The sequence below is a fragment of the Anabrus simplex genome, chromosome 2 (genome assembly GCF_040414725.1).
Source record: "Anabrus simplex isolate iqAnaSimp1 chromosome 2, ASM4041472v1, whole genome shotgun sequence".
In the NCBI taxonomy this organism is placed as follows: domain Eukaryota; kingdom Metazoa; phylum Arthropoda; class Insecta; order Orthoptera; family Tettigoniidae; genus Anabrus; species Anabrus simplex.
In genome coordinates this window covers 698,818,513-698,836,758 of record NC_090266.1, presented here as the reverse complement: position 1 = coordinate 698,836,758, position 18,246 = coordinate 698,818,513, and the positions used below count along the sequence as shown (strand labels likewise).

The 18,246-nt window shown below is 37.8% G+C and overlaps 1 protein-coding gene across 1 annotated transcript in view; it reads left to right on the top strand.

Annotated features, from left to right (window-relative positions):
* Window positions 1–17,792, top strand: part of Ssadh (succinic semialdehyde dehydrogenase) — a 144,977-nt gene extending 127,185 nt beyond the window's left edge. The window contains exons 8-9 of the mRNA XM_067141311.2: window positions 9,612–9,784; window positions 16,028–17,792. Coding sequence (XP_066997412.2) covers window positions 9,612–9,784; window positions 16,028–16,292 — 438 coding nt within the window. The 3' untranslated portion in view covers window positions 16,293–17,792. The remainder of the gene's footprint in view (window positions 1–9,611; window positions 9,785–16,027) is intronic.
* Window positions 17,793–18,246: the final 454 nt, after the last annotated feature.

Genomic DNA, 18,246 nt, shown 5'->3' with positions numbered 1-18,246 from the left:
GGGGGAATGAAGTGTATGATAGATGGAGACAGAGATAATACACAAGTTTCTTGTTCATTTCACACAGATAATGGCCGAAGGAAAATTCAAACCGAGAGGGTGGGAAAGTACTAGGTCTTCAGGAGCCTATTTAAATGAGACGATGGAGTAGGTTTTGGGGAAATTGGGTGCAAGACGTGTAGATCCCAATGGGTGGGTAGTAGATAGGGATGTACGTCCAGATGGCCTCCACCTGACCTGCAATGGTATGCATAAGTTAGGAAGTTTGTTTCGAAGAGTTACGGGGAGATACATTCAGGGAGACGGGGTGGACTAGGGAGTGGTGATGAGAGTAGAGGGATGTGGAAGATCAGTAAGGATGATAAAAATTTGTTGGTGTTAAACTGTAGAAGTATTGTAAATAAAATTAAGTAATATATATATTACCAGATATTGTAGTAGGAGTTGTATCATGGATATTACGGATACAGAAATTTGCTCATGGAACTGGACTGTTTATCATAGAAATAGGATAGGAAAACTTGGAGGGGGAGTAATCATACTAGTGAAAGAGGAATTTGTAGGCTACGAAAAAGTTCAGGATGAGAAACATGAATTTCTAGGTGTAAACCTCATCTCTAAAGATAATCGACTACTTGATGTTTAAGTGGTGGCGCTGCGACTTATGCAGAAGTATTTAATAAGGTAATCAGTTATGTGGGAATGACACCAAAAAGGAACATGAATTTACCAAATGGTAACTGGGGAGGTACTGCAAATGACAGAAAGCATGAGCAAGGAATAGTAATAAATTTAATCTGAGAAGGACAGCTGACTCAGAAAGTGATGGGACCAGTTAGAGGGGAAAATTTTCTAGACGTGATGCTGATAAAACCAGATGAGCTCTGGAGAGAAACTGAAGTGATGATGATATAAGTGGTCATATAGCTTTTTTTGTTGTAGTTAAAAATAAATGCAGTAGAAAGGAAGGTTTAGAACTAGAACTGTCAGACAAAAATATGTGGTTAATAAGAGAGGCATGAGGGAGTTTCTAAAATAGTAATTACGATCAGTGGAAACTATTAAATAGAAATGTGAACAGCGTATGGGGTGGGTTCAGAGCATTTGTTACAGAGTGTAAAAATACCGGGCTTGATTCATAAGTCATGGCAACTATTTTATGTCTCCTGAAAATTTTCCATAACCAAAGATCTGATACATACGTTAGAAAGTGTGTAAAATATATTTTGTGATGTTGCCACCAGATGAGGCATGAATGGACCTGTCTGGAGGTGATTACATTCTCGATATTAGTGATTTGGTGATAGTTGTGCAATATGGAAGTAACCTTAGTTGAACATTGTTTACGGCTTTAAGAATGGAAGGTCTTACCACACCCTCCTTATTTCCCTGATCATAGTCTGCATGACTTTGGTCCTATTCCTAAAGTGAAGAACTCCCCATGTGGCAAATGACTGCTAACACACATGACATTGTAACCAGAAGATTGGCGTGATATAGCACACATTAACGAATCTCATGTTGTCAGTGGTATTCTTCGTCTTCCTTGTCGATGACAACAAACCATCGATTCAATCATCACTACTGATCTGCATTTAGGGCAGTCGCCCAGGTGTCTGATTCCTTATCTGTTGTTTTCCGAGATTTTTCTGAAATGATTGCAAAGAAATTGGAAATTTATTGAACATCTCCCTTAGTAAGTTAATCCAATCCCGAAACCCCCTTCCTATACACAAATATTTGTCCCAATTTGTCCTCTTGAGTTCCAACTTTATCTTATATTGTGATCCTTCCTACTTTTAAAGACACCACTCAAACTTATTTGTCTACTAATGTCATTCCGAATCTCTCCACTGACATTGCGGAACATACCACTTACTTATAAGATTACTAATTAATTTATTATTTAACCACCTATTCAATACATGATAATTATCACTTGCATCATACCACTTAGTCGAGCAGCTCGTCTCCTTTCTTCCAAGTCTTCCCAGCCCAAACTTTGCAACAATTTTGTAACGCTTCACTTTTGTCGGGAAACACACTCTAGTCGGAGTCTTACCAGAGACTTATATGCCCTCTCCTTTACAGCCTTACTACAACCCCTAAATACCCGTATAACAATGTGCAAAGATCTGTACCCTTTATTTCAATCCCATTTATGTGATTATCCCAATGAAGATCTTTCCTTATCTCAGATGCTACTTTGAAGTAGTTTAAAACCGGGCAAGTTAGCCGTGCGGTTAGGGGCGTGCAGCTGTGAGCTTGCATCCGGGAGATAGTGGGTTCGAATCCTACGTCAGCAGCCCTGAAGATGGTTTTCCGTGGTTTCTCATTTTCACACCAGCCAAATGCTGGGGCTGTACCTTAATTAAGGCCACGGCCACTTCCATCCCATTCCTAGGCTTTCCTATCCCATCGTCGCCATACGACCTGTCTGTGTCAGTGCAACATAAAGCAAATAGGAAAAAAAAGTAGTAGTAGTAGTTTAAACAGATTTACATGTACAAAATGATGATTTTAAATGCCATGTTTTTTCTGTCCATCATTCGGAAGATTATTGTATGCATACTCCGTCTTGTGGCACCATTACAAAATATGTATCGTGCACTTTCAAATTTTATGATTTCCAATGTGGACACATTTTCAGGAGATAAAAAATAGTTACCTTGACTTATGTGTCAGCCCCTGTAGGTATGTAGCTCTAAAGTTGGTGAGGATTGGGAAAGATACACTGTATTATAACAGAGAAATAGAGAAGAAGAAGAAGGAGATGCAGGTTAGAAAAAAATCGAGTTAGGAATGGTTGTGGAAGTAAGGAGACATTGAAGGCACATGCTAGGAAATTTAATTTGGCAAAAAAAAAAAAAACAGCTAAGAATAACATGATGACAAACATAATTGGCAGTCATAGGTACTTTAAGGATCATTAATGCACAAAGGGAGTGTATATGTAACGACTTACGGAGGGCGGAAGTATTCAGTCAGCAGTATGTAAAGATAGTTCGATATGAGGAAAATATCCAGGTAGAAGAGGTTACAAATAGTGGCAAATCACTGAAATTTACCTATGATGATGTAGATATTTACAGAAAGATACAAAAATTGAAAGCTATAAAAGCAGCTGGAATTGATAAGATTTCTGCAGATATGCTAAATGCAATGGGTTGAGCTATAGTGCTGTATCTAAAATATGAGGGAGGATCAAATATAAACTGGATTTTATTTTTTAAATTTAAATTCATTTATTCGAAAACACAAGACAATAGGAAACATGCGTGATCCAGGGTTTTAATTTAAAATGTGCTAATCTGATTCAGAATTTCACACAGAATTCAAAAATGTGATCATAATGTAGAAATAATAACTCTAAGTATGATATAAATACAAATTCAAGTACGAAAATGTCGCGTGAAGCAAGTACGCGATCTCATTGGTCTGACGTCATCGTACAGCTTGGCCATATTAGCAGACGAAATAACACAGTGTGTGCTGTGAGAAACAGGATACACTTCACGTATTTCTACTTTATTTCAGTGTCTGATGCCTATACATTGTATAGTAATCTGAGTGTTATAATTTGGACTTCAAACGAATCCTGAGCAGACAGCGAGGCAGAAAAGTTATAAATGGTGTATAGTTCGGACGTGCACTAATACATGGCATACGACGGCGAAAATATTTATTAATTTGGCAAAGGGCTGTAAAAGTCAGGAGAAATGCCGATGATATATCGGAAAAGTTTACAGTTTAATGCTGTGAAGATCATTTTAATGTAAGATGAATTTGTATGAACTTTTAATCACTTTTCCATGAGTGCTATTCCAATGGTAAAAACTTTAAAATTAAATCTATGATGCTTTAATTAAATGCATCAATTACATCTTAGAATCTGAAAGTAATAAACAGTGCATAAGTTAATGCTGATTATTAAAGTATTCTCCAAACCTAACCCAAGTTTTGGGTGATCCATGTCAAAGTAATAAATAAAAGGGTTTTTGAACCAAATTAACAGCATGCGACAGTTATTTCTTTATTGAAGAGCTTACATTTGTATACAAATTTAGGCTACAGCTAAATACTCTATAATACAACAAAAAGTAGGTGTGTAGGCCTACATCATGAAAGAAAACAACGTGAATTTAACAAATGTATATCTCTACAAAACCAATTCTTGTCGGCTGGGGTGGTCTCAGTTTTATAAATTAACTATGCTCAGTTATAATAATTATAATATTAATTAAATAACATAATTTCACATTGGTGTAAAAATACATTAATGGTACTGCAAATAATAGTGATGTTGGTGTACGGTATAAAATATTGTCCAAACTGAGCCTAAGTTTTAGGTTATACATGTCAAATCAATAAACCAAAGGGTAAAAAACACAACATCCAAAGTCCGATTTGTTACTTTAGTAACGGTGAAAGCCCGAAAATGTAATGTTATTCTCTAATACGGGAATCAATGTAGAAGCAAATGGCAATGGTGATTTAAGTGATTTCTATCCATGCTCATTGTTATCCTAATACTATGAGTGAGTAAAATGTCACCAAGACACTGTGCTTGCTTGATATGCTCAGCTTGTGGAAAGCTAAATGTAATTAATGTTATTGGCTTTACGTCCCACTAACTACTTTTACCATTTTCGGAGATAGCGAGGTGATAGAATGTAGTCCCGCATGACTATTGACAGGGGAGGTTGATGTATTTGAGCACCTTCAAATACCACCGGACTGAGCCAGGATCGAATTTGCCAAGTTGGGGTCAGAAGGCCAGCGCCTAAACCGTTGAGCCACTCAACCCAGCTTGTGAAAATCTGGATGAAGTTATGTTAATCTTTATCGTATTTAACTTTTTTCTCCAAAGAATCTACTCATTCGAAAACGACTTTAAAAGTATTTAGGCCTAGATGTAGTGTTGGCTAAGTTTATTTACTCACCAAAAGATGCAGCACAGTCATGACATTCTACATTCAATGCAGCACTGTTCCTCATCCACAAATAGTGTGACTGTATTTTTTATTTTTACGTTTTTTTTTTGTTTTGACCTTGTGCTCAGGACATATTTTGCATTTTACAATGCATTTCCCACTTCATCGCTTCACTTGAACGTAGCCTAGAGCACTGTCACCATAATTTTATCTGCCAGCACTCTAACATGAATATAGGCTTGTGTATTGTTCATTATATATGTAGAAAAATGAAGTAGACATTTAATGTTTCTTTTTTCATGGGTCTCGAAAGTGGGAGGTCAACGCTGGCCATTTTTATGTTAGTGCTGAAGTCCGATTTGTTACTTTAGTAATGGTGAAAGCCCGAAAATGTAATGTCATTCTCTAATATGGGAATCAATGTAGAAGCAAATGGCAATGGTGATTTAAGTGATTTCTATCCATGCTCATTGTTATCCTAATACTATGAGTTACAGTACATTGCACGTATATAAAAGATGCCACTTACCTATTTGCTTTTGATCCGCGTATTTCTGCAGCCACAAAAGTCACTATTTTTCAAGAATGATGGCATCTACACATGGTAGATTGTCTGAATATGCTTTTTTGAACGCTTCTTATGTCATTTTGAAGTTATTCGCGATTACGAATAATAAACATTCGGCTTTTAATAACAGTGGATGCACAATGGCTAGTAGAACTGGATCGTGACGTCACAGCCAGCCGCGTACGTCAGAGGACGTTTTACTCTCCTTGCGGAAAGAGACTTTTAAATATTTTTTTACTGGTAGAAAACAAGGCAACTTACCACAATGTAATATGTTTACATACTATTTCATTGGTGTACATTTCAAAAACAAATATTTTGAAAATTACGCATGTTCCCTATTACAGTTTATTTTTCCACGTAGTTTCCTGCTTTGGAAATGCATTTGTCCCAGCGTATGGGCAGCTTTTTGATTCCCTCATCATGAAAAGAACAAGGTCATGTCACCAGCCAGTTGTGCACGAAGTCTTCCACACACTCGTCATCTTCAAATCATTGCCCTCCTAGAGCTTCTTTAAGCAGTCCGAACAAATAGAAATCGCAAGGCGATAAGTCCTGGCTGTAAGAAGGATGATCAAGTGTAGTCCAGTGCATTTCCTGTAGCTTGGAGACAGTTAGAGCTGCAGTATGGGGCCGCACATTGTCGAGGAGGAGGATGACCTGTCGAATCGGTTGATCTTGTCTTATACGGTGATATGCAACCCTCACCTTGTTCAACAGCTCGCCGTAGTAAGCAGCATGGATTGTGCGTCACTCATGCCCGTCAATCGTCGTCAGTAATGTCTTTAACCGCACTAATGTTTTCGTCTGTAATGCTGGTCCGAGGACACCGATCGTGTTGGTGATTTTCCACACATTCTCCTCCTTCCTTGAACTTTTTATGCCAGGCAAACACATGCATCCTTGACAATGTTTCATCACCAAACTGTGCAGTCAATCTCTGGCATATCTCCACCGCGGTAACTCCTTCACAAGCAAGAAATTTTATAATTATGCGTTGCGCAGTGGAGATGTGCACCTCTTGCTCCGACATCGTGAGTGTTACTGACGAAACTGCGGGAAATAACTAACAGCACGCTCTCCCCACTTCTGACGGTCCCGCCTAAGCATAGCAGAAGCGCGGGCCCAGTCCTAGCAACTGTTGATGTTCAGGAACAAAAATCCTGTTTATATTTGATCGACCTTCGTATTATTTACTTACTGTTTGCCTGAAGAAGTTGTTCCAAATGAATAGATAGTTGCTATAGTAGCCCAAGTGTACCAGGGAATGGGATTTAAACATAAAACTGATAATTACATGTGTTGCATGTAAGCTTTGGGAAAGCATTCTTTCTGATTATAGTAGACACATTTTCAAAATTACTAACTGGTTTGATAGAAGGCAGTTCAGGTTTTGGAAAGGTTATTCCTCTTTTTTGCTTTACGTTGCACCGACACAGTTATGTCCTACGGCGACGATGGGATAGGAAAGGCCTAGGAATTGGAAGGAAGCGGCCGTGGCCTTAAGTAAGGTACAGCCCCGGCATTTGCCTGGCGTGAAAATGGGAAACCATGGAAAACCATCTTCAGGGCTGCCGACAGTGGGGCTCGAACCCACTATCTCCCGATTACTGGATACTGGCCGTACTTAAGCGACTACAGCTATCGAGCTCGGTAAGGTTATTCCAGTGAGACTCAACTTGTTTGACTCCAGCAAGGTATAGTAGATTTTTTTTTTTTTTTAGATTCGGAGGTCAAGTGAACTGTATCACTATTGACCTGTGCAAGACTTTTGGTTGTGTAGAACATATGAGGCTGCTGACAAAAATGAGGGCTACTGGACTAGGCAAAAGTGTGGTGGAATTGGTGGCAAAATTTCTAGAAAATAGACCTCAGAGAATTAGGGTAGGTGAAGTATTATCTGATCCTGTGACAGTTAAGAGGGGGTGTTCTTTCATGGCAGTATTATTGGGCCTTTATATTCTTTTATGTATATATATGATTTGAGTAAAGAACTGGAATCACAGATAAGGCTTTTTGCAGATGCTGTTATACTGTATAGAGTAGTAAATAAATTAGAGGATGGTGAGTGACTGCAAAAAAAAAAAAAAAACCTTGAAAATGTTGTGAGGTGAACAGCAGATGGGATGAAATGTCAGGTTGTTTCACCAAGAGGAAAAGTCCTCTCGGTTTTAATTGCTGTGCTGATGGGGTGAAAGTACCTCACAGAAATCACTATAAGTAGTTGGGCGTTAATATAAGGAAAGATCATCAATGGGATAATCACAGAAAACAAGGTTGTAAATAAAGGTTACAGATCTGTTCATATGGTTATGAGGGTATTTACTGTAGGGTTTGTAGTAAGGATATGAAGGAGAGGGCCTGTTAGTCTCTGGTAAGACCCCACTTAGAGTATGGTTCCAGTGGATGGGACCCACGTCAGGATTTCTTGATACAAGAACCGAAAAAGATCCAAAGGAGAGTAGCCCAATTTGTTCTGGGTTATTTCCAACAAACAAACAAAAAAAACCCTGCAAAATTTGGTCTGGGAAGACTTACGAGTAAGGAGACGAGCTGATCGACTATGCAGGATGTTTTAAACTCTCAGTGGAAAATGTCATGTAATGACATTGGTAGACAAATAAGCTTGAGTAGAGCTTTTAAAGGTAGGCTAGATTCATAATGAGAAGATAAAGTTGGAATTCAAGAGGGCAATTTGCAACAACATTCATTTATAGGAAGAGGAATTAGGGATTGGAATACTTTATCAAGGGAAATGTTCAATAAATTTCAAAGTTCTTCGAAATTGTTTAAGAAAACGCTAGGTAAATTATTGATAGGGAATCTGCCACTGGATGACAGTCCTAAATGCAGATAACTGGAGATAGATTGATTGATTGAATCTTTTTGGCTCTTCTTTCAATCGGTCAATCACTACTGATCTGCATTTAGGGCAGTCATCCAGGTGGTAGATTCCCTATCTGTTGTTTCCCTAGCCTTTTGTTAAATGATTGCAAAGAAATTGGAAATTTATTGAACATCCCCCTTAGTAAGTTATTCCAGTCCCTAACTCCCCTTCGTATAAATGAATATTTGTCCCAATTTCTCCTCTTGAATTCCAACTTTATCTTCATATTGTGATCTTTCGTACTTTTCAAGACACCACTCAAGCTTATTCGTCTACTGATGTCATTCCACACCATCTCTCCACTGACAACTCGGAACATACCACTTAATACCAATATAAATGGTCCGTTATTGGACATTGTAGTCGAACAGCTCGTCTTCTTTTTCCCAACCCTTCCCAGTCCAAACTTTGAAACATTTTTGTAACGCTACTCTTTTGTCGGAAATCACCCAGAACAAATCGAGCTGCTTTTCTTTGGATATTTTCCAGTTCTTGAATCAAGTAATCCTGGTGAGGGTCCCATACACTGGAACCATACTCTAGTTGGGGTCCTACCAGAGACTTATATGCCCTCTCTTTTACATCCTTACTACAACCCCTAAATACCATCATATCCATGTGCAGAGATAGGTACTCTTTATTTACAATCATATTTATGTGATTACCCCAATGAAGATCTATCCTTATATTAACACCTAGGTAGTACTTACAATGATCCCCAAAGGGAACATTCACCCCATCAATGCAGTAATATTAAAACTGAGAGGACTTTTCCTATTTGTGAAACTGGCAACCTGACTTTTAACCCCATTTATCATCATACCATTGCCTACTATCCCTATCACAACATTATAGAGGTTCTTATCATTTGTAATTTCATAGTTTAGGCTGTCTCTTTTCATTCATCTATTCAGTAAGCCCAAACTATCCCTTTCCATTTTTTTTTTTTTTTTCCTTAAATTTTTAAGCTGCTACTGTTGTGTGTATAGAATATCAACACCAATAGTGAAGTATTTCCTCCTTGGTATTTGGGTGATTCTGTAATGTCAAAGCATGGGCCTGGGAAGCCAAAGTATATTGAAACCTTTTCAGCATCATGTTTTTAGTCATCTTATACACACTAACAAGAATTTGTTATTCTTATGTGTTTTGAAAACATTCTTAGTTGTTGTGGTGTAAAAGCTGTACTCCGTGTATAATGCCTCTGTCTGTCTATCCCTAGGTGAACAAAATTGTGGAGGATGCTGTACAGAAGGGAGCCAAGGTACTTCTTGGAGGTAAACAGGCCGTTAATGTAGGGGAAAGATTCTATGAACCAACCTTATTGACCAACGTTAATGATAGCATGACATGCTACAAAGAAGAGATTTTTGGGCCTGTTGCCGTATGTATTAAGTAAGTTGAATTCTGCATATCAGCATATATTACAGAAATCTTTGGCATTTAAGTGAAAAATCCTGGTATGGATAGCCCTTGTTAAGGATTATTAGTCAGTATAGCCTATCAAAGAAAGACAAAGATATAAATTTTAAGAATTATAAGGAATGATTTTAAAAATTCATATAGTTATTACATTAAATGCCGGCCCCACGTGCCTGCCTCTTACCCGGAGGCCCCGGGTTCGATTCCTGGCCAGGTCAGGGATTTTTACCTGGACCTGAGGGCTGGTTCGAGGTCCACTCAGCTACGTGATTAGAATTGAGGAGCTATCTGATGGTGAGATAGCAGCCCCGGTCTAGAAAGCCAAGAATAATAGCCGAGAGGATTCGTCGTGCTGACCACACGACACCTCGTAATCTGCAGGCCTTCGGGATGAGCAGTGGTCGCTTGGTAGGCCAAGGCCCTTCAAGGGTTGTAGTGCCATACGGTTTTATTACATTAAATATTTTTTTTAAATTCTTCTGAAGGTGAAAATATTATGTACAGTGAAACCTCGATCCTCCGTTTTTGGAGGGAACTCTGAAAAAAAAGTATGATACGGGAAAACGGAAAATCCGGGAACGAATTAAAACCGTCAACAGTTTGACTGTACTTCAGAGTAATTAAATATATATCATTTTATTTGTACAAAAACGCCTGCATTAAATACATCAGTTAAAAAACTTTATATTTTAAATTCAGTTTTACCAAGAAACTTCGTCACTTTCCCGTGAAAACGTCTGTGAGGCCAGCAACTTTCATCAGTCAAGCTCATCGAAAAATATTCTACTAAATAAGTTATCAGAATTATATTGATATCTAAGAAATTTAAAACCACATCTGAGACTCCAGTTTCACTATTGCTGCAAGGAGAGTATATCGGAGTAATTATGCCGATTATTATTATTATTATTATTATTATTATTATTATTATTATTATTATTATTATTATTATTATTATTATTATTATTATTATTGTTATTATTATTATTATTATTGTTATTATTATTGGTGTTGCTGTTTTATTAAAATTGTTTTGTAAAATATGCAGGGGTTCTTAACAAGCATTTAATTGTTTGCCTATTATACCAGTAATTATCTTTTGTCATTTTCTGCTTACATCAACACTTTTGGGACTGTACTTGCAGATATGTTGTTGTTATTATTATTATTATTATTATTATTATTATTATTATTATTATTATTATTATTATTATTGTTGTTGTTGTTGTTGTTGTTGTTGTTGTTGTTGTTGTAATTGTTTTTCTTTTTTATGTCGTGTGGTAATTGGCCTACATATATGGTTTTGCAGTTTGTTAATTCACATTTGAGTTTATTCAAATTACGCTACCATTGTATGTTATTATTATTATCATCATCATCATCATCATTATCATAATGTAAATTGTTTTTGAAAACTATTTAGACATTGTCTAATGAGCTTTTAATGGGTGGCTAGTTTACTTTTAATTTTCCTTTATGTAATTGTTGCTTACGTGAACACCTTTTGTGGAATTATACTCATAGTTTTATTTGTGTTATTGTTGTTGTGAATTTGGGATTAAATTTGCAACAGATAGGAATATCCTAACCTGCATTCCAGACCTTTAAGTCAGAGTAAGCTCCCATGGGATTCATTAAGAGCTAACGCGTAAAGTTAGTTTCTTTAGTCTGCCAAAACTAATCTTGAGTGATAAATTTCTAAACTACCTTAAAAAGGAAACACATGATAACAGTATTATACTTGAAAAAGAAACAACTTAATTAAAATAGAAAGACAGATTCTATTAAAGCACACTTAAATATACAGTATAGAAAAGTATAAACATTTATGTTTATTTCTGTTTAAATACTTATGAACTTGAATTGTGGAACTTATCTTAATGAAGCCCTGTTTTCACCACTCTAGCGTAGTATGCGAGGTGTTGGGGAGAAAAGTTGCTGTTTCCTGGCGTTTTTCTCTAATTTTTACCAACACTTCTATGGGTGTGTTGGTGTACATGTTGGTTATGCCAAAAGATATCATACCAGGCAAGTTGGCCATGCGATTAAGGGCGCGCAGCTGTGAGCTTGCACCCGGGAGATAGTGGGTTCGAACCCCACTGTCGGCAGCCCTGAAAATGGTTTTCCGTGGTTTCCCATTTTCACACCAGGCAAATGCTGGGGCTGTACCTTAATTAAGGCCATGGCTGCTTCCTTCCCACTCCTAGACCCTTCCTATCCCATTGTTGCCATAAGACCTATCTGTGTCGGTGCAACGTAAAGGAACTAGCAAAAAAAATCATTGTACATATTTGTCTTTTCTCATTTTGACCGTTGTGTTGCCAGTATCTGCTTTTGTGACTATTAGATTATCACATTTTATTTTCCTTTCACTTCTACTGATTGTGATGTCCAGAAAGTTTATCTTCCCATTTGTTTCTGGTTGCGTTGTGAACTTGATTGCATTGTGTAAGAGTTTAGTGTGTCTAGTAAATATTCTGCATTTGTTTCATCATCACACACGCATATTAAGTCATCCACGTATCTGCTCCAATGCATTACTCCTTGGCGCGTTGGTCGGTTCATAAGCAACATTTTGTTTTTATCCCTGTACTCTTTATTTCTTATTTTCCACAAACAGAATAGAATGGTAGAACTGGATGAATTTCATTAAAAATGCATGAGGTTCCGTGGTTTCCCGTTTTCACACGAGACAAATGCTGGGGCTGTACCTTAACATCTCTCCAATGATCAGTCGGTATGGGGCCCTTTAAGCATCTAAGGTCACCATTTTCCTATAGTAGTCTGACATTGTCCTATGAGCAAAGTGCACACAGTAAGAGCTACTGGTTCAAACTGATGCTAAAGACTAAAGACCACACACGCGTTTCAACTTGCTCGCCAACGTACCTGTACATGCACAGAGGTTGGAAATTTATCAAATATCACCCTTGGTAAATTATTCTAATCTCTAACTGCTCTTCCTATAAATGAATATATATGCATCGCCATAAGACCCATCAATGTTGGTGTGATGTGAAGCAACTTGTAAAAATATATATAAAAGAATATTTGACATAATCTGTCCTCTTGAATTCCAGCTTTAACATATTTTGATCTTTTCTACTTCAGTGTTATTTGTCTACCAATGTCATTCCACACCATCTCCCCAGTGATAGCTTGGAACATACTGCTTTGTCAAGCTTGTCTAATTATTTCTACTCTTTTACTCCTTACAGGTGCAAAAAATTCCTACAAATATTTTTGTCTCCATTTTCCTATAGTAGAATGGGCCCCTTTAGGTGTCCTAATCTTACAGATCAGCTTTGCTACTAGTACAAGGAAACCTGTATACATATCCTGTTTAGCTTTTTTTTTTTTATAAAACTATTGAAAGCACCTTAGTATAACTCTATAGTCATCTTCTGAGAGCCTTTAGAGACACCTGTGTCAGCAGCTAAAAACAAACAAAAATTAACAAAATATTACCATATCTTCCCCTGTAACAGTATTTCAGTTACATGGCTCCATGGCTAAATGGTTAGTGTGCTGGCCTTTGGTCACAGGGGTCCCGGGTTCGATTCCGGCAGGGTCGGGAATTTTAACCTTAATTGGTTAATTTCGCTGGGGCTGGGTGTATGTGTCGTCTTCATCATCATTTCATCCTCATCACGACGCGCAGGTCGCCTACGGGAGTCAAGTCAAAAGACCTGCATCTGGCGAGCCGAACTTGTCCTCGGACACTCCCGGCACTAGAAGCCATACGCCATTTCATTTCAGTTACAGAATGTTGACAGTGCCTCACGTGGTCTTCATAGACTAATAAAAAAAAGCATTAAAATAACCTGCATTCCTGACCACTGATGTATTCTCCAACAAGTTCCCCTAATGGTTAATGTATCCTTTATGCTTGCTATTTTGATTATTATTTTCTGGGTTAATTAGTCCTTCCTTTTCTGTAAACCACACTCAGGTGAAAGCTTGTTAATCAATGTCATTTTATAAAGAAGACATCTATACAGTGGAGGCAACAAATCTGAAATATAATAAGTAGTTGCAAAAGTAGGAGTCATGAATATTAATTCTCCTTTGCCACGAACATACTATGCTGGCGTAGCAGGGGGAGAGGTGATACTCTCACGTGGCACGTCCCAGGTGGCGGATAGGGAGGTCCTAACCGGTTTGTCAGCGGACTTTAGGAAAATAAAATACCTCTCACGGATCAAACACACAACCCCCTGTGGGTGGGGGACGCAGACAAAGAATACACCCACAGTATCCCCTGCCTGTCGTAAGAGGCGACTAGAGGGGCGACCAAGGGATGATTATATTAGAACCATGAAACTCCTTGTGATTAGTACCACCACGCAGGGACTACCATGGGTCGCTTTTCCTTGCGCGTAGTACCACTATGTTAGGTGCCAAATAGGTTTATGATTAGTAGCAAACGAGAGCGCGACGGCTTTTACAGTACCTGTGATTAGTAGCACTATATGAGCGACACCGTGGGATGACGGAATCCATGGTTCTGCCTTGCTTATGATTAGTACCCACTATATCAGGAACACCATGGGATAGTACGAGTCCCTGTGGTTAGTACACTTAGGTGATGAACACCATAGGTTTGCATTGCCTGTCAATGGTGCTGCAATGTGCAAAACACAGTAGATCTGTAATACATGTGCGAATTTCATTACCTGTGAGTAGTACCATAATGTGTGGATTACCAAGAGTCTACGCTACTCTTGATTAGTACCGCAACATGACAAATACCATGGTTCTACTTTTCTAGCGATAAGTACCATTATGAGGGGCCAATGACTTGGATTTTGGATTCTTTTCGACTACAAGCATCATCGATTCAGTATCGTGCTATAGAAGCAGTCCCTTAGTCAGTAATACTATTGTTTTTCTTTGTCCTCATGTTTTGCATTGTGGTCAGTGGAGGATTTTGGGTTTTTTATTTGTCATTTCATTTCGTCTCATTTCGTACCATTAGGGGCCAATGACCTAGATGTTAGGCCTCTTTTCAATCAATTCTCCTTTGAAGTGGCTTTATTCCAGAAAAAAGACCTTTTAGAAATAATCCCCTAAAATAAAGTCTGAATCACACACAGTAAAAGTTTGGAATAGTGTCCTTTCCTTGCAGAAAATTTATCTAAGTGAGTAAAATACAGTGTTGATAACTGATTTGGCAACATTATCAGCATGAAAAGGCTTTTAGACATGACTGAATCAAGTAATTTGCATACTATGTTTCATTTTACAGTGAACAATTCACACTAATTCACACCTGGTCACTTTCTCTACTATACTGTTATGGATATAACACTGTTTTATTGAACTCATTGAACTGAGGATGACCCAAACATACACAACATTATACTTGACAGTGAATGTCAACACTTCACTAATTACTGGTTACTTACTAAAGTCTCTTGTCTTTGCAAGTTGGTCTTTGGCTGGCAGTCTTAACCTGTAATGGGCAATCCTTTGTGATCTTGACTGGCAGTTCTCGCATTTCACTTTGCATGCACTGGTCACTTCACACAGCAGCTTCATGCTGTTGGGTTCGAACACATAGCTGTTGGCTATCACAACACATGACAACTTCACACACTGAACTGTCAGCTCACAACTTGTAACTTGACTACTTGACACACAACACTTAACAACAGCAACAACACAACACTCTGTTCGAGGCGAGCCAGCTTTTATACATACCTGGTGATGAAGTTCTAATATTGTCAGGGTGTGGCCAGAATACAAGTGTTCTAGTTTTGCCTTCCACGAAATTCATGGAGACACCAGACGAAAGGTAAAATAGAAGCAGAGGCTGTTATATGCCTGCAGGCCAACCAGAGCTCTTCACACTGACTAACTCATCACTTTCAGGAACTACCAAAGGGGGGCCTCAAGATAGCTCAGTCATCAATGATCTGCAGTTAGGGCTGTTGCCCAGGTGACGGCTGCATTACCACATAACAATACAGTATACATAAGGTTACATGAATTGTGACATCACCATATCAGGGTAAAATTATATAACTTCTTGATTTACAGGCTGAATTGAATCACATGATATTATACTCTATGTCTACAATACTGACCTGTCATGATTTTTATCGTATTGTGTGTTTCTGTTCGATGTCCCTATCTTTCTACATATGACTTTGACTTTGTTCTTGTCTGTGCCTTTCCATTACCTATGATCAAATGCTTTGTTTCTTGTTTTAGATTCAAATCTGAAGAGGAGGCAGTATCCATAGCAAATGACACAAAGCGTGGTTTAGCTGGCTACTTTTACAGCAACGATATTACTCAGATTTTTCGTGTAGCAAAGAAGCTTTCAGTTGGAATGGTAGGCATCAATGAAGGGATGATTTCATCAGCTGAAGCTGCATTTGGAGGTGTTAAAGAATCAGGAATTGGTCGAGAGGGTTCTCATCATGGAATTGATGAATATGTGTATATAAAATATTTATGTTTTGGTAATCTTTGAATGTTATCTGTTATATGAGATTTTCATTACTCATATCACAGCATAATACTGCATTCCAGTCACAGCTCTGTCAGCTGAATATTTTAAATAGACCAGGTGTTAATACACGTTGCATATGTTATATATTGCCGTTTATTCAGATACAACTTATACACCTATTTTTGTTGCCTATTTTAATGTTACAGATAGCGAGTTCTAACTGAAACTGAAAATGTATTTATAAAATATGTGATATCCAAGTCTTCCATTTCCATTTTATGGAAAAATGTATTAATGTCTTCCATTTGTAGCTGTGAAACAAGAGTTCAAGATATTCTAAATAGCATAATAATGCACCAAACATGCATACTAACTAGTATGCAAAAGCTTTTTTTTAGAAGCTCACATATATAGACCTACAGTACATTACCTGTGACAATAATATTAGTTTGCTAACTGTGACCATCTTTATGAAATATTATGTACTGGCTAATATTCAATCATTCATTAACTTCATGTATATTTATTTTAATTTAGCTTCAAGAGATCATTTATATTTTACTTCCATCATGATGGCATGTAGTTTAGTTAGTTTAGAAACCGCCATATTTGGTCAGTTGGCCATTTAAGAAATTCACATGTGTGAATTTGATTTTACCAAAGATTGTGTTTTTTGAAAGTGCCATGTAACTAAGTAAGTTAAGATGTTGTCTTAATGTTTCATTCATTTTCTATGAATTTGATTTACCAAAGAATTTTTGTAGAGATATAACAGTGTTATTTTCATAAGAGTCATATTTGCTATTCAGGGCTTTAATATTTAGACCAGGGATTCTTAAACTGTTTTGGTTTGCAGCACACTTTTTGCCTGGGTAAATATTGCAGCATATCTGGCCTGCTTTAAAAGGATTTCTAACGCTAGGGAGCAATCCTAATTGATCACAAACCCTAGTGTAAAGTGTATAAATCACTGGAATGTTCGAGAAAGTGTCAATCACTCATACCTGTGTATACTATTTAATTTTCCAACTACATACCTATGAAAATAGCTGGCCCTGCGGTTTAGGGGTAGTGTGCCTGCCTCTTACCCGGAGGTCGCGGGTTCGATTCCTGGCCAGGTCAGGGATTTTTACCTGGATCTGAGGGCTGGTTCGAGGTCCACTCAGCTTACGTGATTACAGTTGAGGAGCTATCTCATGGCGAGATAGCGGCTCCGGTCTAGAGAGCCAAGAATAAGGGCCCTGAGAATTTGTCGTGCTGACCACACAACACCTCGTAATCTGCAGGCCTTCAGGCTGAGCAGCGGTCGCTTGGTAGGCCATTTCTTTTTTTGTAGATAGAAAAGTACAGGTGTGTTCACCTGCGATTTTTCCCTGTGTTGAACAGCTGTGCAAAAGCAAACCATCCCATATTTCCACTAGGTAACAACATGAATGTAATTATTGACAGAATATTTTCAATTTCTTTTACATCTTTGTAGTTCTCTAAGGTCAATAAATATCATTACTAAAATATCTAATACACATGCCTGTTTTTGTATTTTCCTATTTTCCCAACATATTATTTGTATGGTGGCACAGCCTAGCAGTTTCAAGGTGCGTCCTTTGAGAACCATTGATTTAGACGAATAATTCCGGGAATAACTTTCTGTAGTGATTTTGATCTGGGTTTGCGATAAGTACATTCACCCGATGAAAAAGGTAATCAAGACATTCCTCTGAATCGGATCCCAAAAACAAATGTAAGTATTTTTCTTGAAGGAAGAAATCATGTTTACAGAAACGCTTCTGCATTGTACTAGTTACCTTCCTTTGAATATCCTAATTAATAGTTAATGTTCATCGGTATGGAAAATTGTAATACCAATATAAATGGTCCGTTATTGGACATTATAAATGTTCCAGCTAACTCATTCCTGGTTGCCAGCGTTTCGCCCCCGTGTGCTAGGCTGGGCTCATCAGTTGGTACCTAGCAC